The 24,324-nt window shown below is 48.0% G+C and overlaps 1 protein-coding gene across 6 annotated transcripts in view; it reads right to left on the reverse strand.

Moving 5' to 3' along the window:
• Positions 1-5,019: 5,019 nt before the first annotated feature.
• SENP1 (SUMO specific peptidase 1) overlaps positions 5,020-24,324 on the reverse strand; it is a 31,856-nt gene continuing 12,551 nt past the window's right edge. For 3 of the 6 annotated variants that reach the window (XM_090050721.1, XM_090050724.1, XM_090050725.1), the window contains 8 exons: positions 24,233-24,317; positions 23,920-24,060; positions 22,666-22,797; positions 19,385-19,588; positions 16,647-16,726; positions 7,566-7,650; positions 6,190-6,285; positions 5,020-5,344 (listed from right to left, as the gene is read on the reverse strand). In XM_090050721.1, the coding sequence (XP_089906847.1) occupies positions 5,282-5,344; positions 6,190-6,285; positions 7,566-7,650; positions 16,647-16,726; positions 19,385-19,588; positions 22,666-22,797; positions 23,920-24,060; positions 24,233-24,317 (886 nt within the window). In that variant the 3' untranslated portion in view covers positions 5,020-5,281. Of the gene's footprint in view, positions 5,345-6,189; positions 6,286-7,565; positions 7,651-14,571; positions 14,640-16,646; positions 16,727-19,384; positions 19,589-22,665; positions 22,798-23,919; positions 24,061-24,232; positions 24,318-24,324 lie in introns of those variants that run through there. The other 3 variants (XR_016442869.1, XM_090050723.1, XR_016442870.1) reach the window with 3 other exon arrangements.

Below are 24,324 nucleotides of genomic sequence, written 5' to 3' on the forward strand. Positions count from 1 at the left end.
CGAAGGTGGTATTGGGGTATGGGGTCCTAGGAAGAGACTTATGGACACCTGGGGTCTAAGTCCTCATTCAACTGCCCAACTTGCTTCCCTTTCTGCCTGCGAGCACTTGAGAACCAGAACAATCTTTCCACGGGTTTACCCAGGATCTAGCACAGTTCTGGACATAGGCTCCCCTTTGCAAGACGTACCTCAGCAGTTCAAAACTACTTGCAAACTTGGGAACGTTCCCCAATAGGAACGATACTTTACCAGAGCCTGCAAAATCTAAATTGCCCTTTCTCCCCAGCTGCCCTTCAGAGTCTCTGTGCCTTGCTCTGTGCTTTTGATTAGACCCACATGCTGTGAAAAGGCACATCTGGTTTAAGCCCATGGGGATCCTGGGCAGGTTTGAAACCACAGCTGTATATAAATAGGCCTCTGCAAGGACCCCACTTTAACCCACAGGATGCAGGGCCTCATTCTGCCATGGCACAGACTTCCCTATGCGTTAACGAATAGAAAACATGACCCATTCCCATGACTTTCATTTCATAAGGCTCTGAGTTCTTCTTACAGCTCCAGTTCCCGGAGTCAGGAGACATCAGACCCTTAGCTTCCCTCTTAACAATAAAGGGAGACTCTTTTAAGGCCTCGGTATGGCAATTCTCAGCAGGGTGCTGGGGCACCCTGGATGCTGCCAGATTTTCTGAAGCATGCCATGAGGTGTGAGGCGATAAATGAAGCATTAGGACAACAGCAGCTCCATTGAGCAGAGCAGCACAGGCTCGGGCTTGTCCCCATTCCCACTGCCAGGCCCTTCGCCAAGGAGGTGAGTACCAGTCTATACATTAGTGATTGAGACTGGACTGAAGGCACCTTCCACCACTCTTGTGAATGGAGCCACACCCAGTCAGGGGCATCTTGAGGCCACAAAGGGTGAGAGCCACTGCCGTGGTAGCTGCTAGGAAAAAGCTTGCACCAAGATCTAGGAGACAAACAACCCTGTTTCCAGTTCTCTCCCTCGGCCTGTATCACCTTTGACATCCGTGGTTTATGGGAGTCTGGCTTGAGCCTGGTAAAGACTAATGGGTTACCTTCAACTCGCTATTACTGAGTGTTGCAGGGTCCAGGGCCCTGCTACCAAGTTTCACCCCAGAGCTTTGCCCTCCAAACTGTCTCTGGGGTCACCCCCATGCTGGGTCTTTCTTGCAGGGCGGTAGCTCAGCTGCTTTCAAGTTACTGGGAGCTCCCACTTGCTGCAGTGGAGGCTGCTCTGATATCAGCACCCCACTCAGCCAAGACCTGGGGGACAGCCCAGGAGCCAGCAGCCCAAGCTGCTAACTAGGTTCACAGACCAGAGCTTATCAGAAACCTGCGCCATGCAGGCCTGTCCTTGCCGTGGTGCCTGCAGTTCAGGCCTAAGCCAACTTTAAAGATTAACCCTTTAGCTCAGGGGTGTCAAAACCTTCTGGGCCTGCAAACTGGAAGAGCAGTGTGGGACTGGTCCACAGGCCAAAGGAGGGGTAGGGGCTCAGCCCCGCATGGGGTCCCCATCATGCTGGATCCAATGCTTGTTCCAGGACCATACTGACCACCCCGACTGGCTGGAGTGGCAAGGGGCTCATATGCGACTTGCATGCCAGTGCAGGCACTACACAATACACAGCGTGGTCCTGGAGGGGCTGGATCTGACATGCAGGTGCTAGGAGCAGCACGTCCTGGAGAAGACACGTGCTACACCTCCCAGAGGGGCTGGGGCAGGCACCATGGGCAGCTCAGGCCCTGCGCACAAGGCTGGTCAGGTATGCGCAGTGTATGGATCAACTCAAGACTCAGGGGCACCAAGGGCCAGATGATGAGGCTCAATGGGCTGCACTCAGCCCACATGCCAGACCTTTGACACTCCTGCTTTAGCTCCAACTCCTACAGTTGTTCAACATTCAAGGCCCAACTGCATCCTCATGACACCGACACCAACACCAGATACAGCAGCTGTCACAAGAAGCTAAAACAGACCCTCTTCCTCTGAACTCTGGGTGGGCCCAGTCATTCTGGGCCTGCTCCTTGAGCTATACATTCATTTAACGTAGCCTGAACGTGGAAGGGACTGTTCTCTGCCTCCACACGGCAGGCGCTGAGAGCGGCGGCGAGAGATGAATGGAGCCTTGTGCCTTTGGGTGGGAAAGAGCTACACGGGCTATTTACAGAAGCTGCTTGTGTTTGTGCAGTGTTTTAAAGATGCTAATTTGGAAATATTGGGTAAAACCCTGCTCATGTCTACGAATAAGGATGTAGGAAGGAGGGGAAAAAAAAGTCAACATGACCTGAAAATCCCCAGACAGGGATGGGCTGGCAGGCTAGGCGACATGATTTATTCTATTAGTAGGCCTGAAGGAGGGGCAGGTCTGAATGCTGAATGCTTAATTTCATGGCTGCAGAGAGAAGGGAGCCTGGTGTGGCAGTATCTGGATGCAGTGCTTGTAGGTGACAAGCAAATCTTTGCCACAGGCACAAGTGACTTTTGACACATTAGTTCTCCTGTTCTTAGGAGCCAGTAAAAATAGTACAGATGCTTTCTGAGTGTCAGGACCTGAATACAGGGCTCCTGGGTTCCCAGCTCAGAGCTTTGGCTTGGACAGCCTTGGAGCTCAAAGAAGCTGAAGCAGAAAGAAAGAGGCAGTGATGCCCAAACCACCTTAACTCTGCCCTAGCTTGGCACCAGAGTCAACCCCACAGCCAGAACAGCTACATGATACCCTATTCATGGGGACGTGCCATCTATCACAGATAGAGCCAGGCTGCAGGACAGGTCACATTCTGTTGGTGTGAACAATCATATCAGGCATCTTGAGAGGACAAAAGAGCTTTTAAGCACCATCCCAGGATGCCCCCAACTCAGTCCCCATTGCCGATCGAGACCACAAGCGACTCTTTCCTCACATTGTCACTGTGGCCATGCAGAAATGATGCACCGGCTTCTCACTACCTATGAGACACCTCCACGATATTCAAGATGTCCCCTGGCACAGAAAGGACCATGGGGAAAAATACCTGAAACTAGGCCACAGGTAAGCTTACTGAAAGTGATACATGTTAACACACAAAAGAATTATGTTAACCATTCAAAAGTGAGAACATTTTGCTAGCTATATAAAAAAAAGAAGTCTCTTGGCTTGCCACTTAAGAGTTTTACAGGCAATTTTATTTAACAATAAACCATTACAAAAAAAAAAAAATACAGGTGTGGAGGGTGGGGTTTTTTTTTTTGTTTGTTTGTTTGTTGTTTTTTTACTTGCAGTAAAAGATAGAAAAGGTACTAAAATGAGTTTGGTATAAAACACAGAGACAGAGAGAAAGATACAAACCTGTCTATGAAGAACACAACCTGGTGGGGAGAATATCTCTTTTGTACAAAACTACTGCTTACAGGTCCAGCAAAAAATGTATAAAATATTATTCCCTATTTGGAGACAAAAATACAAAAAATGGACATTATTTCATCCTTTGCTCATTTTTAAAAAGGTCTGTACACTGGGGAGAGGAACCGGGCGTAGCCGTTTGGGAAGCTGCTGTCAAATATTCTCTACTTCCCGCCTTCCCTTCCGCCTCCCCAACCTTGCTTTAAAATAAATTATACAGCTGAGTCTATCAGCAAAGACAGAGGCTGGGACTTTCAAAGGAGCCCAAGGGTGTTAGGCGCGCTGGGTACGTTTTTAGAAGCATGGGTGTGATGGGATGCCAAAATCCCTTTGGTTTTTAAAATCCAGGTTTAAATTCTTCTGAAAAGTTTCCTTCTTTCACTGCCACATGGGTGCCTAATTCCCACACACCCCTTTGCGAAAGTCCTAGCCTGAGTGTACTTAAAAATGCTGCTGTTGGAAGCACAGTTTAACCTGAATCCAGTTCCCAGAATTAAAACACAGCCTGTCGTCAGTTATGCCAAGGCAAAGTGTGTGCAAAACCATACTGAGAAGTGTCGGGGTGTAGGGGTTACCTATTTGGGAGGACTTGACACCCCTTGCTGCTCAGCTGAAGCTGCCTGCACAAGGAAAAACATCAGGAGAGAACCAAGTCCTTTGGCTTTTGGTAGGAATTTACATCAAGGAAGCAAGAACACAGGCACAGAGTAAGACACATGCTGCAACGGTGTGTTCTTTGTTGCTTTGGGAAGTGCTCCAAAGCATGCCTGACAATTCCCCTTAGCTGGGACACCATCTGAACCCATGGCAACACGTGGCTGTACCCAAATTCCATGAAGGTTTGCTGCTAAAAACTGGGAGGTGTCTGTTTTCCCTTTGGTCGGGGAGGGAAAAAAAAAAAAAAGAAGTGATTTTGCCAAAGCCGCACCCAATCCAAACAGATCCATTCTCAGGGATCTTACTTGGCTCTCAAAATGTCACCTGCACACTCAGGTTTCTCTCTCAACGCTGCCAAACAACAGAGGAGTATTCTGTTCTGCCTTGGGCACTACGGACGCAATTAAGAGGCAGGTCCTGATTGCAGGATTGTCCCTGGTGGTGATAAGAGGCTGAGCTCACGATTAGAAAAAGAGAATGCTGGCTTGGAAACAGAGAGGAAGGAACACGGGAGTCACCTGAGGGGACGGGCAGAGAAAACCCAGAAGCTCCTTATGCCAGTCACCTTTGTGACCAACCTTGAATGCTATTTTTTTTTTTCAGTTCTACCAGACTAGCCATTTAGTGGCCATAGAGCACCTGCTCAATGTGCTGGCTTCTAATAGGGCTTCCTCCTGTACTTAAGGGTAAGCCATCTTCACGCATTGAAAACCTACCCCCCCTTAATCACCCCTGCACCCACTGTGCAACTGCCCAGCTCACTAGACATTCAAAGCTGAGGATTTCCCACTTGTGGGAATGTTGAGATCCATGTAAATGCTTCTCCCTTCCCTGAAATCCCTGTGAAGCAAAGCACAGTCAGCCCTTTGAGACCGACAGCAAGAGATCTTAAAATAGCAGAGAAGGTCCTTGAAAGTTCCCCAAGCTGCCCCCTCAGTCACAGCACTGGCAATTGCTTGTTTAAAAAAAAAAAAAAAAAAAAAAAAAAAATCAGTTTCAGAATGAAAAAAAAGAAAAGAAAAGAAAAAAAGGCAAGTGTGCTTCTGAAAGTCTCCATTGCACATTGGTCCATGAATGGAGGTTACAAAAATACTATACAGAGTCCTTTAAGATGTCTCTGATTAAAAACCCGTGTGAGTGACGGCGAGAGCTGAGAATGCTGAAGGGGGCAAGTCTGAGCATTTCCGATATGAACTCTGAGGGAGCTGCCTCTTGGCACAAGGTCATCAGAGGAGTTTGCGATGTAGGATCTCCCAGGCCATTCTCTTCCGGAAGTAGGGCATGTGTTGCTTTGGGCACGAGGGAAGAGGAGAGAGGAAAGAACACGTCAACGCCCTTTGCTTTGGGCTAGCTTGGGTTTCTACACCAGATAACCAGAGAGCCCCCACAGCCTGAATGCTCCCAGCCCAAATCAGAAGGGGAAAAGCAACCAATTTCTCTGGGAATCATTTGAAACTGGATAATCAGTATGATGGGATCATTTCACACTTCCTCCATTTCCAGCCTCTAGGACTGAAACCTCTATGCATGGAGCTGGAGGTGTTACAAGCCACCCGAGGACGCTGGGAACACAATGCCCTTCAGCATTCAGGGAAGAAATTGGGCTGCAACGCTTCATTTGAAAGCCCCTGCCACAATCCTTTCCCCAGCACATGAGAGATCTCATCATGCGATAGCTCAATTCTTTTCTGTTCCTTATGGTACTTTTAGTTATCAACCCTTGAAAAGCAAACACAGTGATGTGGTGGAGTCGGATGGTGGCACACTTTGGCACAACCTGGAGAAATCCTGTTTCAAGCAAGTCCCAGCTTATTCTGAAAGGGATATCCCTGCAGAGAGGTAAATTTGATCGCACGCATGAAGACTAACACAGCTAATGACAAGAAGGCCAGTATGAAGACACTACAGGAGCAACTCTTGACATAGCAAAAGCTGCTAGGAAAAACTGGAGGTTCCAGAGAATAGATGTGCAATGAACTAAGATGCAGGCAACAGGGGAAGTAGACAAATACTTAGTATTGAATTGCAACACGGGGAGCAGGACAGACCCTCACAACATTGCCCCATGAGCAGGCAGCTTCCCATGGCAGAAGACCCCAGCCTGGCTATCAGAGGACACCTGTGGGCAGCTTACCTGAGTGAAGTTGATGGGTTTGTCTTTGGTGATGCAGTCTGCATACTTGCAGGCAAACATGCCACAGTCGCTGCCATTCATCTGCTGAGGGATTTCCTTATGAAATGGAAACAAACCCAGATTTTTACATGGAGGCAACAACAGACCTTTCACGTGAGCCTTCATGATTTCCCCCAAATACAAAGAGCCCTGAAGGAGCCAAAGACGCCTCTCCTTTTCTGGGGATTTCAGGTGTCATGACAAGACAGACCTTCTAAAGAGTTGAACCAGCAGCTGCCTAGTCAAATGGGGAGGAAGGCAACTGGGGCAGAGATATTCTGCAATGTATCCCACACTCTTGTTCCCAGAGCTGGCTGGGAACGTTTTCAATGGAGTGCTTTTTCCATTAAAAAGCAAAGCTTATCTTTAGAAGATCCCTAGTTCAATCAAATGTTCAACAGAAAAGGCACATTGAGAGGCCCAGGAAGGAATTCCTGGTCAAAACAAGAATGAGGAAAACACTTTCTATGGAATAAGCCAACAGCCCAATGTTCCAGGTCCTCACCAGGTGCAAACCCACTGCTCTGATAATTTCAGAACTGGGACTTGAAGCTCGGCATCCATCTACTTCCCATGGAAGCAACTTCACCACCAGACTGCTGGCCATCATGGGGGTCTAGCACCACTTTCTGAAGAGCCTCTGCTTCATCCCAACACAGAACAGAATAGTAAGTGTGGTACCAAAATGGTTCTGCAAGATGGGGAAAGTTTCCTTTCTGGCTGTGCTTGCCTGCCACCCCCATCCCAATCAACACCTCGCCTGAACACCTCCGCGCTTAGCTTTTACAACACGTTTGAGAAGCAAGGCAGAGATGGCCCTATTGTAATAACAGGAAAACGTGACTTGCAGTCACATGCAGTCTGTGGCACAGCCAGGAACAAAGCCCAGGTTCTTCCCAAGCCAGTCCCTGAATCACAAAGCTATCCTCTCTTCAGGGCAATGGTCAGCAACAGGTTTTAGCAGTGGTCTGGAATGACTCAGCTCAGGTCTAAGGTGAGCCAGTGCTAGGACTTGGTCACTGCAGTCGCTTTTCCTAACCGCAGCATAAGCAACACCTTCACTAGTGCTGTGGCCTGGATCCAATGGCTCCATGGTTGCTGGCCCCTGCTCTAGAGGGACAGCACTGTGTGCATGGACCACATACCCTATCACGAAGTGAAATCCTTTTAGAGGTGACAACTGCTGCTAATATATTTGAGAGGAAAGCAGCTCCATCAGACAACTTTCAAGGGATGCTGGAAGACCAACACTGGGAAATGCCCTGAGTCGGCCATGATGGATGTATCCATCTCTCCTTTCTATGAGCTCTTCTCAAAGCACAGTGGAACCAACTTACCTGGCTCTTCTTGCACAGCTGAAGCCAGCCATTATCATCAAATTCTTTCCGTTTTTTGTCCAGACTTTCCTGCTTTAAGTATTGCCTGCAGGAGTCAGAGGATAAAGAGAATGTGTTTAGAGGGAAGCAAAGAAAAATGAATGTTTAAAAAAAAAAAAATTAAATTAATCACAATTTATCTAATTTTTCCATTTCCAAATAATTCTGAGAACTGGGCTGGAGAAAGTCAATATTTTCCCCTCTCTCAAAGCTGGCAGCTCTTTCGTCTTCTCAGTGCAGTAATTTCAAGCCCTATACAATCAATAGGAGGACTGAGCAAAGTTTCAGTGCTCATCCTAAACAAATAGCTGCTGAGCAAAGGGTCAAAGCCGCAAAAATGTAAGCAGAACTCTCCCGATTCATTTAAAAGGAGTGATTCATGGCAAAGCAGAGCCAAAACTGACAGGGGCTGTCTAAGAAGCCTTCTGCAAATGGGGCTTTGCATTCAAAGAGAGACTGAATTCACTTCTCCCATGTATCTAAGGCTTCCAGTACACTTGGTGCTGCCCTTATTCATCATCTTCCACTTCACCTGCTGCCATCCGTGAATGTGGACAAACAGACATTTGTCACCATTTCAACAGCGCAGAGGTAGGTGTTGAACAAGCGCCCAGCAGCTGAGCGGTGATGGACACCAGCCACACACCACTGCTAGCATCTCCTCCAAGCCTCAGGTCTTACTTCCAGACCTCTCCCACCCACGACTCCCTTCAGCTGTTAAAGGGCTTCAGAGATCCTTTTCTTATCGAAATGGAGGAACTGAGTGAGGGTGTAGGCCAAGTCCAAAAACCAATAATAAAATATGGAAACTCAGAGCCTGACACGGTGAATTATAGAATCACAGATCATGAGGGCTGGAAGGGACCTCAGGAAGTCACGTAGTCCAACTCCCTGCTCAAAGCAGGACCAGCCTCAATTATAACCTGGTAAAGAAGGGAAAGTTCATACAATGAACCAGAACTTAAGGGGATTTAATTCTCTTCTTGAGAATTCAATCTAGTGAGCAAACAGCACTGAGAGAAGACTGGACCCAGAAGCAGAAAGAAGGGTGGGGAAACCAGAAATAACTGTGTTATCAGCATTGGACCATGAGGTCAATAGGAAAATGCAGAACAAGTAGCAGCTAGAATAACTCAATGATGAGAAGAAAGACCTACAAGCCAGTTTTGGGAAAAAACTATACCTACCGACATACAGACAGCTGCCAGGGCACAGCAAAAGGAGCTAATCCTAACCAAGGGGCTTCTACAAATCTACTCAAGGAAGAGAAGCAGCGAGTGGAAAGCCATCACTGAGTGTATTATGGCTTCTCTAGAAAGGCCCCCAGGGGACCAGGTGCCTTAATTGCTTTGCAAAATCTGCTTGCAATAGAAAGACTAACAAAGATACCTACTGCGATGCAACTACATGCAAGGGAAAAAGTTAGGAGGAAACCACAATGAGCCTGCCTCAGCATTCACACCTGAACCATCACTGGAGCCGTGGGCAGGAGCTCAAGAAGGGAAGCACGGTCCCAGGAATGAAAATCTGTTACCCAAGTACTGCCTTTTGGGGAGTGAGCTCTGCCTCAGGGAGACATTTTGGCTCCCTCACTTTCCCAGGATAGAGAGGCAGCTTAGGCCTCGCCAGTAAGTGCCAAACCCCAGAGCAATGCCTTTCAGGGCGAGTGCTTTCAAGGCTAGACTGAAACTCTAGGGCCAGATCCTATTCCACCTATTGGGTGTCTACGTGGATTTAAGTACAGTTCTATTCCACTAAGTTCAGGTCCCTGAAAATCCATCAATGCCTCCACCACTTTTGTGGCATGCCACGATCTTACCTTTCAGACTGAGCCCAAGAAAGTACGGAGGAAGAGGAGAACCCACCCACCTACCTACCTTTGGCCTTATTTATTTTTCAGGGAATCAAACGAGATAAAATAGGAGCTCACCTAGGTGCCCAAGTTCACTTACATGCCCAAAAATCTAAACAGACAACATACAAACCACGTTCCTCCTACATTAGCTGCCATCTTTTCCAGTGTATAAAATGTTCCTGCCCTTCAGAAAAGTTCTAAAATTAAAGTTGCATTATACCTCAAACCTATATAAAAAAATCCCAACTGAAATCACTGTAATAAAAACACAGACCAAAACTTAATTATGTTTAAAAAAACCCCAAAAAACTCTTTTCCCTACAATTATAGCTTCTTTTGGATGATGCATCTTAGCCACTAGAACATGGAATCTAATATAATGGAATACAAGATACAGACATGGACTTTGGAAAGGACTGAAGGCCAAGCCTTGGAGGGAAGAGCGTTGTTAGGAAACAGATTCTCAGTTCCATAATTTGATCAAGAGATCCATTCCTAGAACAGAAAGCAGTAGGTAGCTGTTAGGAGAGAAAAGCAGGTTCAAAAGAATGCGGTTCCCTTTCCCCCACAAAAATTACTATGGTTGTAAGGTATTTCAGAACTGTGTTTTCTCCAGAAGGTCGTCTTTGCAGGTTGAACCTAAAGGAGAAACAGGCAACAGCTTTCTTCTCGGATAGCCAAGATGTTTTCAGCTCAGTATCCTGGGATGCGCCAACAAAGCTCTGATCCATACAGTCAAATCTGCACAGCACTGGTGTTGTACAGTTCTACCTACATGTGGACATTCCTCCAGACAGGCATCAAAGGGTGAGATGTGAGGAACAAAGATGTTTCGCCTCAACGATTTGCTTGTACAGGGGCAAGTTTCCAGGATCTAGCTAATGGCATCCGTTCATCGGCAAGTGATGGTGGACAGCGCAGCTATTCTACTGACTGGTGGTGCCTTCTCTTATGGCTGTAGAGACCACTGTTAGACTTGCAGGTCTTGCTACAGCAGTCGCACGTGTACATGGCTTTAGCGGTCATGTTTCTTGTCACGATGTTGGACTCCATATTAAGAAGAGAGCGCCATTTTGTCCCCTCTCCTGCCAAGGCTTCCCAAAGGTTTGGGTAGATTCCAAAAGCCTTCAGATCCTGCTTGCAGGACATGTTTAAAGCGAAATTTCAGGCACCCAACTCTTCTCTCCTCACCTGCAGCTTGCCCATAAGGGATATCCTTTGGGGTGCACCCATTGTCCATCCTGCAGAGATGGCCAAACCAGTATAGGCACTGCTGCTTGAGTAGTGCAGTGATGTTTGGCAGGTTGGCTTTGGTGATGACCTCTGTGTTGGTGATTCTGTCTTGCCTCTCAATGTCAAGGATGCATGCACGCACCATAAGCAGCATAGGTGGATACTGTTTAGCTTCTTTTTTTGATATGCTATACAAAAGGACACTGAGGACGCAGGCTTTATACCCAAGCGGGTTAGTTTTGATTGTGAATTTTGCATTGTTCCAGACTCGTTTGGAAAGCTTACTGAAAGTGGTAGCAGCCTCTCCAATGCGCACATTTAGCTCTTCATCCAGTGATAGGTTGTTGCTCACTGTGGATCCAAGGTAGCAGAACTTGTTCTCTGCCTCAAGAGGTGTGTTGTCAAAGCTGATAGATAGTGACTGGCAAACACCTTGTTGGGACCACAATCATCTTGATGCTGATGGTCAGGGCAATCATCCTGCAAATATGGTAGGGTCAATTCATGAGTATGCATAGTTGGCTTTCATGGGTGGTGAGTGCAGCATCATCAGCAAAAAGGAGATCCCTAATGACCACGTGCCTCACTTTTGTCTTGGCCTTTAGATATGATGGACTGCAGGGTCTGCCATCTGATCTTGTGCGAAGGTACATGCCTTCCTCCAAGCCATCAAAAGCACAGTGCAGCAGCAAAGCGAAGATCCCAAAAAGTGTGGGTGCCAGAACACAACCCTGCTTCATTCAACTCTTTATCTTGAACCTGTCAGAGTATCTAGCACCTGCCATGAAACAGGGATGATTACAAAGGACTCTTGGGAGGAATCTGAAGAAAGCCACATCTGTCTGGAAGGTGACTAAGGGCTGGCTTCTTCTCAAACCAGCATTTTGAGGACTTTCCTCGCTGTTGTGACTGTGATCAGAAAGCATGGAAAGGACAAACAGAGGCTTCAATACCATTGACTCAAAAGGATGGGTCATCCGAGCATCCATCTCAATGGGACGCCATAAGGTAGGTTAGGCCGTCAGCTTGGATAGATGCGTCATCCGAGGGAAAGCCAATTTGCTACCAACATGGCTACCCTGGAGTTTGATGCTAACAAAATGGTTTGATGTGGGAGTCAAAATGGTTTGATGTGGGAGTCCAAAAGCCAGGAGTGGACGTCCAGGAGAGCGCGAGTCTTTCTGCCTTGGCTCTCCCAAAGCTTTGGAGAAGTATAAAAAGGGAGAAGTGGACTGCACTGTGAGCATCACTCCAGGAAGGCAGGCACAAGATGACACACAGGAACCCTCTGTGTAGACTCAGCTATTATACAAGGAAAGAAACAGCCCAGAGATGGAAAGAGCTGCACAGGGGTCACAGCTTCTAGACTGCCTCCTCTTTAATTGATTTTACCTCTCCTATTTCAGCCCCAGGACAGGGGGTTTAGGGAGCAAACTAAGTCCAAACCAATGGTGTGGGAAGAAGAGCCGAATCCTTGTACCATGCCATACGGCTCACCAGAGGGGGAGGATTTTGAGAGCAATTTAGGGGGTAGCAGATCCCCATACAAAAGCTGCACCTGGCTGAGGAATATACTGGATGATGGGCACTGAACAATCACAGGACTGAAGAATTGGGATGTGGGGGTAGGAAAAAAACCAACTTGCTCTTATCTCTTACAGTCCAGGGCTGTGTGTCCTTCAGTGCATAAGCCAGGGGTTCCCAAACTGTGGGTCATGACCCCAAATGGGGTCACAACATCAGCGGATGGGGTCGCAGGGGTGGGGGACCATGCTGAGGAAAAAAGTTTAGGAAGCACTGCCATAAACTTAAGTTAACAGTTGATAACTTTACTAAAGAAAAGAAGAAATTTTGGCCATTACCACCTGACAGCAAGTCTTACATCACTTGTTAGTCAAACAGTGTAACCTGGAAGGTCTGTAAACAGGTTAAAAATAACTAGGGGTAGGGACAAGAAACGGCCCTGATTTATAGAAGAATGTGTCACGTGAAACCGGAATGCACTTCAAAACAATGCTTTGACTCTGCAGTGCAAGCTGTCTGCTGAAGCCCAGGCCTGTGACTGCAGGTCTGAGCCTGGAGGAGAAGGGGCTCAGCCAGGGCCTAGGTGAGCTTCAGTGAAGAAACTGGTTTGACAGCTCAGTTAGTTCTGCAGCTGCCATGTACAGAGGCAAAAACACAGCAGTCAGAAAACTCCAAGCAACGGTTTCTAGAGCAGCACTGGGAAGAATGCACTACGTATTTTGTATTGGTAGTGGCCATCTACCATGACCACTGGAGTCCTGTGCCCAGTTTTGGGCTCCCCACTACAGAAAGGACGTGAACAAATTGGAGAGTCCAGTGGAAGGCAATAAAAATGGTTTGGTGGCTGGGGCACATGACTTGTGAGGACAGGCTGAGGGAACTGGGCTTATTTAGTCTGCAAAAGAGAAGAATGAGGGGGGATTTGACAGTAGCCTTTAGGTACCTGAAGGGTGGTTACAAAGAGGATGGAGCTGGACTGTTCTCAGTGGTGGCAGATGACAGAACAAGGAGCAATGGTCTCAAGCTGCAGCAAGGGAAGTTGAGGTTAGATATTAGGAAAAGCCTCTCGCTAGGAGGGTAGTAAAACACTGGAACAGGTTACTTAGAGAGGTGGTTGTATCTCCATCCTTGGATATGACCCTGCTTGGAGCAGGGGGTTGGATTAGATGACTTCTGGAAGTCCCTTCCAAACCTCATATTCTACAATTCTACACCGATTTTTTCTGCCATGTCAAAGCATCCTATAGTGATTTAGGGGCTACATGTAAAAAGGATCCCTGAACCAGCATGAAACTGCTGGCCACACAGAACACGGAAAGCACCTGGCATAGGTATCAATAAAGAACAGGCTTTCAAACGGGGAAGGGAAGAGGTACATCTCCAACTGGAATTCACGAGAAACTTTAAGGAAGCAGGATTGAACTATTTGGGCTGAATTTTGTTAGGATCCTGGGGTTCAGGACAAAAAAAACGATGGAGGTTCTTCCTGGTATTCATTCCCGCTACAATAAAAACTCACAACTTCCCAGCAAGTTGCTGTGGGTTTTCCACACTCCCTAATCCTCAAGGAATGTTTGCTTTCAAAAGACAGTCTAACAGAAGAAATCAACCAACCCCGGTGGTAAAACACTGGATCTGATTATGCATTGTTCTGTTAAATGATGCAACGCACACTTCTAAACGGTGAAACCCCCCCCTACCCCCCCCCCAAAAACAACAACAACAACCCACTCACTAAATATAACACTATCCCCTCTCATAAGCACCAGGCATCCTTAAAGGTTCTTCTAACAATTGGTAACAAGCTTTCAGAAATAGTTTTAGATGAATGCACCCATTACTTGTCCTAAAGCTCCAACTATTGATAACACAATACCGAGCTTTTTAATGACCACAGCAGGTGAGAATTTTAGTCTCCTATGAGTCAAAATGCTGCATCTGCCACCAGAGCATACCAGGCCCCATGAGATGGAGCCCTGGATTTACAAAGGGAGGGTCTAACACTCAATGCCTAAACCAAATTGCTAACACCCCCCACTTCCTAGACACTTTCTGGGAGGTCTTCCATTCACCCACTGACCAGATCCAACCCTGCTAAACTTGAAAGCTTTAACACACAGCTATATTGGCAGCCAACAAGGCCCAGGTCTCTCAAGAGCAGCTGACACCACAGCATTCAACCTCCACAAGGCTGTGGACTCTGTATTCTGCTACCTGCCAACTACATGACCCTTCAGTGAGCCATGCAACTCCTCTCTGCCTTGCATCTTCCCATCTGTGAAATGGGTCTAATTATTTAAGGACTCACCGCCTTCAGGAAGCTCTAAAGATTGAAAGCATGAAAGGGTCACTAACCATGAATAGGACCTCCGTCCCCTCTTCCCGGTGTGATCCTCCCAGTGCAATCAACCAATAAAAGCCTCCTGAAAGGAAACAGAAAGGGAAATGCAGTTACGGCCACGGCAACAGCAAGCTGACATGCTGGCTCCCTATCACCCTTCCCAACCACGCCGTTAGCCAAGAGGCCAAAATTCAGGGCCCTTACCTTGCATCCTGGCTAGCAGATAGTTCTGCTCTCTACAATGCCCTCAGCCCACACTCAACACAGCATGGGCTAAGAAACAAAAAACTCCTGGGGTCTTTGCTACTTAATCATGTTTGTATCTCTTTGCATCTTGCACAAGGCCTGAAACCACTATGTACAACCCCACTTCACATCATTTTTTCCCCTCTCCTCCCTTTCCGAATGAAGTTCCTCAAGGGCTCACACCAGACATTGGGACCTGCATTGTATTATTGAGGAGGTAATACTGATATACAGAGCTTGAAAACACTTGAAGATCTTAACATGATGAAAGTGTGCTGAAAAGGATTCTTCCCTGAACATGCATACTGTATCCCTCCCTCACCTCTGGGTCTCTATTACACTGTACTATCAACGTGGTTGCAGCCTGCTCCCATTTGACGCCTAAGTCAGTGAGAGCGTGCTCGCAGACAGCAGAAAGGATTTAAGAAAGGTACCTACGTGTGCTTCCAATACCCAAGTTCATTTTCTGAGCACCAGGATTAGGCACCAGAGCCATTCAGCCCCTTTTAAAGAAGAGAGGCTGAGCTGACTTTTCAGAAGTGCTTACAGATATAGGACCTTGCCTCCTGTTTTTCATTGCTGGGTGGTACGTTCATGCTGACAGCTCCATCTGCATCGCAAGGTCATTCTCATGGGAATGTGAACAGGGCCTTGAGCTCAGGACCAAAGGGGAGAATCTCTCAGTCCCAGCTCGGATTTCTAATGGTGGCTGAGACCATTACATCCCCGGTAAGACTCAAGAGAGGAAAGATATGCCCAGATGTTTTTTGGGAGGCCCACCATGTAAGATACTCCAACAACCCACCTCAGTCACCACAGGATTTACTTCTGCCGTGGAAGAGCTAAAAGTACTTACTCGGCTGCCTCTGCCATGGACAGGCCAAGGTAAGGACACAGGCACTACGACTGATAAACCTCAGTGGAGAAATGCCAGATCCAAGCCTGGAGGAGATGGCCAACAGGGGCCAGCTCTTACAGAGAAGGCCCTGCTCAAGAATGCCTCCGAGCAGCTGACTGACAAGTACCCTGCTCCATCTCCCTTCCAGGGAAGATCACCAAGAATACTGGCCTGGACAACAGGCGCTGTCAGAGTGCTCCATCACCCTTCATGCACAGGTCTGTCTGTTCTTAAGCCATCTGTCTGAGACAATGATCTTGTTCTGGCTACAAATAAAAATCAAGCATCCATCTTTCACACCTGCCCTTCAAGCTGCCCCAACTGCTGCAGACAAGACACCTACCAAGACAGACAAAGATGGACCCACATGCTTGCAGACTCCATTGCCAGGCCCTGAGAATGGCACGGTGCAACAGACTGAGCACCCTGACAGACCCACAGCATGGGGTCATTGCACAGTTCAAATTCATCAAATTCTCCCTGCAGCGTGGGAGGCTACTGGAGGGGTGAGGCATCATGGGCTACAATGGCTTCAGTATACGGGTGTCACAGCTGTACGCATTTACTTCATCAGGCTCAATGATCAATTTTCCTGGCAGCCAGCCGAGGTCAGGTTTCTGGATGACAGCAAGCTGAGCTAAGCTCACTCGAGACAAAGCAGAGGTTCACCACATGGGGAAACCACCGGAAAGACTGAGGGTAGTAACATCTGCTCCTTCAGTATGGGAGGACGCCTGTTCTTGGTTCTGTTGGTCACTCCGAGGGGGCGAGGGATCTGGCAGGAGCTGTGGCTGCCTCTGGATAGCCATAGAGCAGCCCAGGCTGAGTATGCTGTGCTCCATCTATTCTTGGAGCCTTGGTTTTCTAGTGAATGTTACAAGCATCTGTATTTCTCCCCAGCTGGGAAGCCAAAGAAAGCAACCCCAACAGAAACCTGCTACTCACAACAGTATGCTGCAGGCTTCTGTGTTTCTTCCACCCATGGAATCGTAATAGGTGATGGTTTTTTTCCTGAAGTCTACAACCTGCAAAGAGAGAGGCTTGTGAGATAGTAAACAAGGGAACCGATTCTTGCTCTGGGGGGTATTCTGCAAATCTAAAGCTAAGCTCCTATAAAAGAAGGAATCTAATCCATTGACTTAGTTTTCCCTAGTGACATGGAGAATTTTCTGATGACTCTGGTACTCCTACAGCTCCCATCAATGCAGTCTTTAATGCAGTTCTCTCCCTCCCTCACACAGGGCCGTGCTGAGTGAACAACATAGCATATAAAGGATAAATATGCTTCCTAACAGTCACATGGGAAGTCTACACCCAAGCACATCTCCTTAGTTCCATTCTAGGCACTGTCCCATCCTTTTCCTCCACTACTACTCTACTCAGCCTTGATCTTGGATTACCAACCTCTATTGCTATCATAAGGTACAAAGGCAGCTGATAAATTCTGCACTCCCTGCCACTTGTCCACATTGTTTGGGTACTGGAAAACCCCAAATAGCAACTACTATGCCAGGACTGCTGAGAGAGATTCATCTAGTTTTGCTGTTGATAATCACCTACAGCTCTGCTGTTTTACCATGCTGCTTTCACCAGACAGGTTTAGACACGTGTGACAATGTGAAGGTGACAGGGCACTGTGATTGTAAGATGGACAACAAAACAGTGCTACCAGAAGTGATGGTTAAGATCCCAGCCTGACCTTGGAGCCTAAGATGAGTTTTGCAGAACTGGCAGAAGGGAAAAGGAGAGCTCAATTCATGGAGTAAGCAAGTCTGACATGAATCCTAGCAGGTCCTTTGCCCTCTTCCACCCCACCACACAAACAGCAACTTTTTGGGGTAGAACTGCATATTAAGAAAAATACATGCATTTCCAGCTTGTCTCAGAATTGCTAATCTTTGGCAACAGCCTGACTTCTGTACAGGTCTGCCTAGTATGTGCATTGCATACAACTGTAAGGATGATGTAGGGTGAAACAACTGAATTCAGGGTGAAACAGTTGAATCCAACTGGATCACAGACAGATACAGGAGGGACACCAGCCCACCAACTGTTAGTGCAGACTTAGTGAAGGGGCACTTGGAGGGGCTGGATGTGTTCAAATCAACAGGCCCAGATGAACTTCATCCAAGGATGCTGAAGGAATTGGCCAGTGTCACAGCAGAGCTGCTGACATGGCTGTTCAAGCACTCATGGTGCTCCGGTCAGGTCTCAGAGAACTGGAAAAGGGCCAATGTGGTCCCTATTTTCAAGAAGAAGAAGAAACTCAGAAACTATAGGGCAGTTAGTCTCACCTCTATCCTTAGGAAAACTCTGGAAAAAATCATTAAGGATCACATTTGTGGGAGCCCAGCAGGGGAAATATGGCTGAAAGAAAAATTGGCATGGATTTGTTGCCTGACTAACCTTGTTTCTTTTTATGACCAGGTCACAAAATGTTTGGATGCAGGAGTCGAGGTAGATGTCATCTACCTATACTTTAAGAAGCCTTTCAATACGGTATCTCATTCTGTTCTCATAAAAAAAAAAACTGACAGGCTGTGATATACATGATTACACAATAAGGTGGGTGGCAAATTGGCTTAGGGCTCATACCCAGAGAATGGTTGTGGATAGGTCAACATTGACCTAGAAAGATGTGGGCAGTGGAGTCCCGCAAGGCTCAGTCCTTGGACTGGTGCTACTCAATGTCTTCATTGGCAACTTTGACGAGGGCGTGCGGAGCACCCTGTCCAAGTTCGCAGATGTTACCAAAACATGGGGCAAAGTTAATATGCCAGAGGGTAGGGAACGGATCCAGGCAGATCTGGACAGGTTGGAAAAAAAATGGACAGAATGAAATAGAAGGCAGTTCAACAAAGTCAAGTACAAAGTGCTGCACCTGGGCAAAAAGAACCACCAACACACTTACAGGCTGGGCAAGGATCTTCTCAGAAGCACAGCAATGGAAAGAGATCTTGGAGTCATAGCTGACTCCAAGATGAACGCGAGTCGTCAATGTGATAAAGCGATCAACAAGGCTAACCGCACTTTATCATGCATTAGCAGATGAACAATGAACAGGTCCAGGAAGGTGATGCTTCCCCTCTATGCAGCACTGGTCAGGCCAAAGTTGGATGACTTCGCCCAGTTTAGGCTGCTGTACTTCAAGAGGGATGTGGAGAATCTTGAAAGGGTTCAGAGGAGGCTACTCGTATGGTCAGAGGCCTGCAGGCAAGGCCCTACAAGGAGAGACTGAGGGACCTAGATCTCTTCAGCCTGCACGAGAAGGCTGAGAGGTGATCTTGTGGCTGCTTATAAATTCATCAGAAGAGGGCAGCAGGAAATAGGAGATGCTGTATTTACTAGGGCACCCCCTGGAGTAACTAGGAACAATGGCCATATACAGATGAAGAGCAGATTTAGGTTGGATATCAGAAAGAACTCCACAGTAAGGGTTGCCAGAATCCAGAATGGGCTTCCAAGGCAGGTGGTGCTCTCCCCTACTTTGGGGTCTTCAAGAGGAGACTGGATGAGCACCTAGCTGGGGTCTTCTGACCCCAGTGCTCTTTCCTACCCAGGGCAGGGGGGTTGGACTCAGTGACCTACTGAGCTCCCTTCCACACCAACATCTATGAATTCATGCTGCTATCCATTTTAGTTACCCACAAATTTTAACACCACTTTAACAACAAAACACTCACTGCTAGACACCAATGGACTCCAAGATGAATAGGCACCAAGAGAATGTCCACAGAGAAGATATCCACTTTCTTAGTCCACCGTTTCACAGCTTGGTACCCAGCAGTCTTTAATTTGGTAAAAAAGAAGGTGTTGAATGCGTGAACTGTTGGCAACCCCTTCTCTTTGCTTCGCTCCATCAGCAAATTCATGTAGAAATTTATTATCTGGAAAGGAAAAGTTCCCCCACACATATGTAACTGTTTTTGTTGGGCAACCTTGCAAAGAGAATCATCTGCCTTGCTCTCAAAACAAAATAACATTTTTTTATTTTTTTAAAAAAAAGCAATCTTGTACTTTGTTACTCATGTGTAAAAATTTAAGCAAGGCAATGGTATCTAGTATGGTTCAGCATTTTTGAAAGGCCCACCTGCTAAAAAGCCAGAGCCAATGAATGAGGAATTTAGTTTTCATAGTTTCATAGTTTCTAGGGTCGGGAGGGACCTGAGCAGATCATCTAGTCCAACCCCCTGCCATGGCAGGAAAGAGTACTGGGGTCAAACAACCCCAGCAAGGTGTTCATTTAACCGCCTCTTGAACACCCCCAGGGTAGGAGCCTGCACCACTTCTCTTGGAAGTTGGTTCCAGACCCTAGCCGCCCTGACCGTGAAGTAGCGCCTCCTGATATCTAACCTAAACCTACCCTCTGCCAGCTTGTGACCGTTATTCCTGGTCACTCCTGGCGGTGCTCGGGGGAACAGTGACTCCCCCAATGCCTGCTGATCCCCCCTGACTAGTTTATAACAGGCCACAAGATCCCCCCTCAGCCTTCTCTTTTAGAGGCTGAACAGGTTCAGGTCCCGTAGCCTCTCCTCGTAGGGCCTGCCCTGCTGTCCCCTGATCATGCGGGTGGCCTCCTCTGGACCCTCTCCATGTCGTCCACATCCCTCCTGAAGTGTGGCGCCCAGAACTGGACGCAGTACTCCAGCTGCGGCCTGACCAGTGCCGCATAGAGGGGGGGGAAAATCGCCTCTTTGGATCTGCTCAAGATGCATCTGTGGATGCATGACAAGGTGCGGTTAACTGCCTCCCCACACTGCTGGCCCATGTTCATCTTGGAGTCAATGATGACCCCAAGATCCTTTTCCGCCTCCGTGCTGACAAGAGGGGAGTTCCCTAACCTGTAGGTATGGTGCCGGTTGTTCCTCCCCAGGTGCATCACCTTGCACTTGTCTGTGTTGAATCCCATCCTAGTCTCATCCGCCCACCCTTGTAACCTGTCTACATCTGATTGTAGCCTGTTGCTTCCTTCTAGTGTGCCCACGTCCCCCCACATCTTAGTGTCATCAGCAAATTTGAACAGGGTGCTTTTTACCCCCTCGTCCAAAATCACTGATGAAGATGTTGAACAGTGCGGGCCCGAGGGCCGAGCCCTGGGGGACCCCACTGCCCACGTCCTTCCAGGCTGAGAAGGACCCATCCACCACCACCCTCTGGGTGTGGCCCTCCAGTCAGCTGGCGACCCATTTGACTGTGTGGGTGTCGACACCACAGCCCCCCAGTTTCTTAATGAGAACGGGGTGAGAGACAGTGTCAAAAGCCTTCCGGGAGTCCAGGAAGACGATGTCCACTGCTACCCCTGCATCTAATGATCTGGTGATCTCATCGTAAAAGGCCACCAGGTTGGTCTGACAGGACCTGCCACTGATGAACCCGTGTTGGCTGCCCCTAAGCATGCAGTCCCCTGCTGGCCCCTCCTGGATGTGTGCCAAAATAATTTTCTTGAACAGCTTGCCTAGGATCAAGGTAAGACTAACCGGCCTATAGTTTCCCAAGTCCTCCTTCCTCCCTTTTTTGAAGATGGGAACCACGTTGGCCCTCTTCCAGTCCTCTGGCACCACTCCTGAGCACCAGAGTGCTTGTAAAGCCGTGCCAGGGGTCTTGCAATGACCTTGGCCAGTTCCTTTAGAACTCTAGGGTGGAGATCATCCGGACCGGCTGACCTGAATACGTTCAGCCCCTCCAGAAGCTCCCTAACTAAATCCTCGCTACACCATGGCCCAGGTGTGCCTCCCCCGGGGCCCGAGGGGGGCCCAGCAGGGAGGTGGCTGTTCTGGTCCCTACTTAGGAAGACGGAGGCAAAGAAATCGTTAAACATGTTAGCTTTGCCGTCTGGTGTGACGACCAAGTTTCCCAACACATCCTGCAAGGGCCCCACATTACCCGGGACCTTCTTTTTACCCCCTATGTATTTAAAAAAGGACTTCTTATTGTCCTTAATCTGGGAAGCTAGTCCCAGTTCCATCTCTGCCTTGGCCTTCCTGACTGCCCCCCTACATCCCCGAGCAACTGCAGAATAGTCCTCCCTAGTGATGACCCCTTTCTATTGGGTGTAAGCCTCCTTTTTAGCAAGGAGACATTCCCGGATGCTTTTGGTGAGCCATGGAGGCTCGTGTGCTCTCCTGCTCCCTTTGATCCTGGTTGGGATTACCTTCCTTTGGGCTTGGAGGATCGTCTCCTTAAGGAGCGACCACTCTCCTTGGATACTTTTAAACACTCAGGATTTGGCAGTTTTAACTCCAACAACTTCTGTTGCTCTTCTAGTTGTCATGGAGGTGGGTCAGTATGTCAGTCTGAAGCCAAGCAGAAGATTGCACAGAGGGCATATGACATAGCAGATTGTTGCCTATGAAAGCTCATACCTCTCTGAACCAGTTAATCAGAAGAGGTCACCTTGTCCAACCCCTTGCTTGAGGCAGGACCTTCCCTTTCCAAGCCATCCTATACAAATCCATAACCTAAGCTCTTTGTAAAACTACTGTCAATCTGGACGCAACAGGACATCACACCCTAACCTGCCACAGGTAAAGCAGGTGAACCACGGCAGCCAATGTCCTGCTTCTGTAAAAGGTTGTTAAGTTAGGCTCTAGAGATGCCAGGTAGAGGGCCATGCCCCCCATTACAGAGGAAGTCCGAACCCCCCGCCCCCCCGAGCCTGTACCAATCTGAGTTTGTGGTAAACTTCCTTGCTGATCCTAAATATGGTGACTGGTCTGACACTGAGCAAAGGGGCAAGATCCTCTAGCCAGGAACCTCTGCCCTGCCTAGACATCATAGGTGATTATCCTATAAATTAAGACCCTCCCCAACCTCTTCAGGAAAAAAAAAAAGAATAAGCACTGCCTTGGTACTTTAGTCACTCTTGGCCCAGGCCCTCCATCTCAGAGGAAAGAGGAAGAGGTTTATTCACTTCAACTTGCTACCCAGCATGCTTCCCTTGGTAAAGGAAGGAACCTGGCATTACCTCATCATTAAGCCAATTCAGGTGGTTGAGGGTCTGAATGTCTTTCCGAGTGATTGTTAACCGAAAAGCTTCACTCAGGACCTCATCCTGGTGCCCACCACGGAAGACACTCCTTATTTCCTTCTCCATTTCCTACAGAGAAACAGTAGCATTATGAACTGGAAGGAGAGTTGCTATTTCAATCACATAGACTGCACTCAAGACCAGATTAACTCCCTGAACAAGAAAGAACTAGTTCCCATCTAATGGGATGATTGGTTCTGTGGCAGCACAACAAAGATCCTGAATGCTGCCCAATGCTAGGTTGAAAACAATTGCCTTTGAGAACATCCAACCCCTTGGGGAAGGCTGAATCATGGAGGCTTAAAGCTAAAGACAAGTCCACCGACATCTCTGTGAACTGAGCAACAGGATCACTGTAACAACAGGAGGAAGTCTGCGCTGCTCACTTGTTTGGTTCACTGGAACAATACTAAACAGGTTGGAAGCAATGGCACAAGAACAAAAACAAGGCAAAAGTTCTCCGTGCCGATACTTCTGTCTTTGGGATTTGTAGTTTTTAAAAGCTGAAAAGGACCATTACAATGATTTCACCCAGGGGTGCTTAACCATCAACCTGCAGGCCAGATCCAACCCATACTACCATGTCCTCCAACCCATGGGGCATCCCATAGGTCCAGAAATTTGGTGGTGGTAGAACCAGCAACACTCCCCTGCTGCCAAATCTTTAAACCCACAGAGCCCCAGGACCTCTGTCCTGGATCTGGTACCTGATAGCTGCCTGCAGGGCCAGCATGGGGCCCCAGGGCCAATCCTGGTGGGGACTGGGAGGGGGCAGTGCCAAGCCAAGCCCCTGGAACCCAATCCTAGCATGTGGTTGTGTGATTCTGGGCCCCCAAGAACCAATCCTGGTACACTTGGGGGTGGGAGGGAGAAAGAGTAAAGGGCCCTAGGGTCTTATCCAGCTTGCAGACTGGGCTGAGCCCCAAACTACTGGGCCAAAAGTTGAGCACTGCTGATCTGGTCCAAACCTCCAGCCTAACACAGGCCAGAGGACTTCTGTCAGCAAGTCCCATGTCAAGCCAAAAAAACTCCTCTGGGAAATGCAGCATATTTTTCCAAAGCTCATGGGAGCCTTCACTATATTGATTTTCCTTTCTTCACCAAGACATCCTGCACTTAATTCCCACCTCTACAAGTCCTTCTCCAAAACCTGGGAAAGGCCACCTGCAGTAACAGCCTGTGCAGATTTACCTCCGTGATCTCAGGGAACTCCTTCTCATTATCAGCTGACTTGGTGTCCTCTTTGACTGTGACTGGGATTTCTTTCTCAAGAGGCACTCGAAGATGTAAGTCCACCTGTTCCTGCACTGAGTGTTCCTGCTCCTGCAATCTCTGAAAGAGAGGTCATTATGTTAGAATGACAGCACCCACCGTCCAGCAGTCTGTCCCCTGTACGGCCCCTGACTTGCTTCTGCCCTCCTGTACAGTTTAAGGTAACATCTCCTTATCATTGCTTCAGATCCCAGGGACCAGAGGTTGCTGCACAGGCCTAGATATCACTCACCTGGCTCTGCAGCTGCAAGGCCAAAGCTTTTTGCTCTTCTATCTGTCGCCACCTCTCCCGGGCTCGTGAATCATAGACACTGGTTCTGGAAA

The sequence above is a fragment of the Crocodylus siamensis genome, chromosome 6, assembly GCF_052110815.1.
Source record: "Crocodylus siamensis isolate JL-2025a chromosome 6, ASM5211081v1, whole genome shotgun sequence".
In the NCBI taxonomy this organism is placed as follows: Eukaryota; Metazoa; Chordata; order Crocodylia; family Crocodylidae; genus Crocodylus; species Crocodylus siamensis.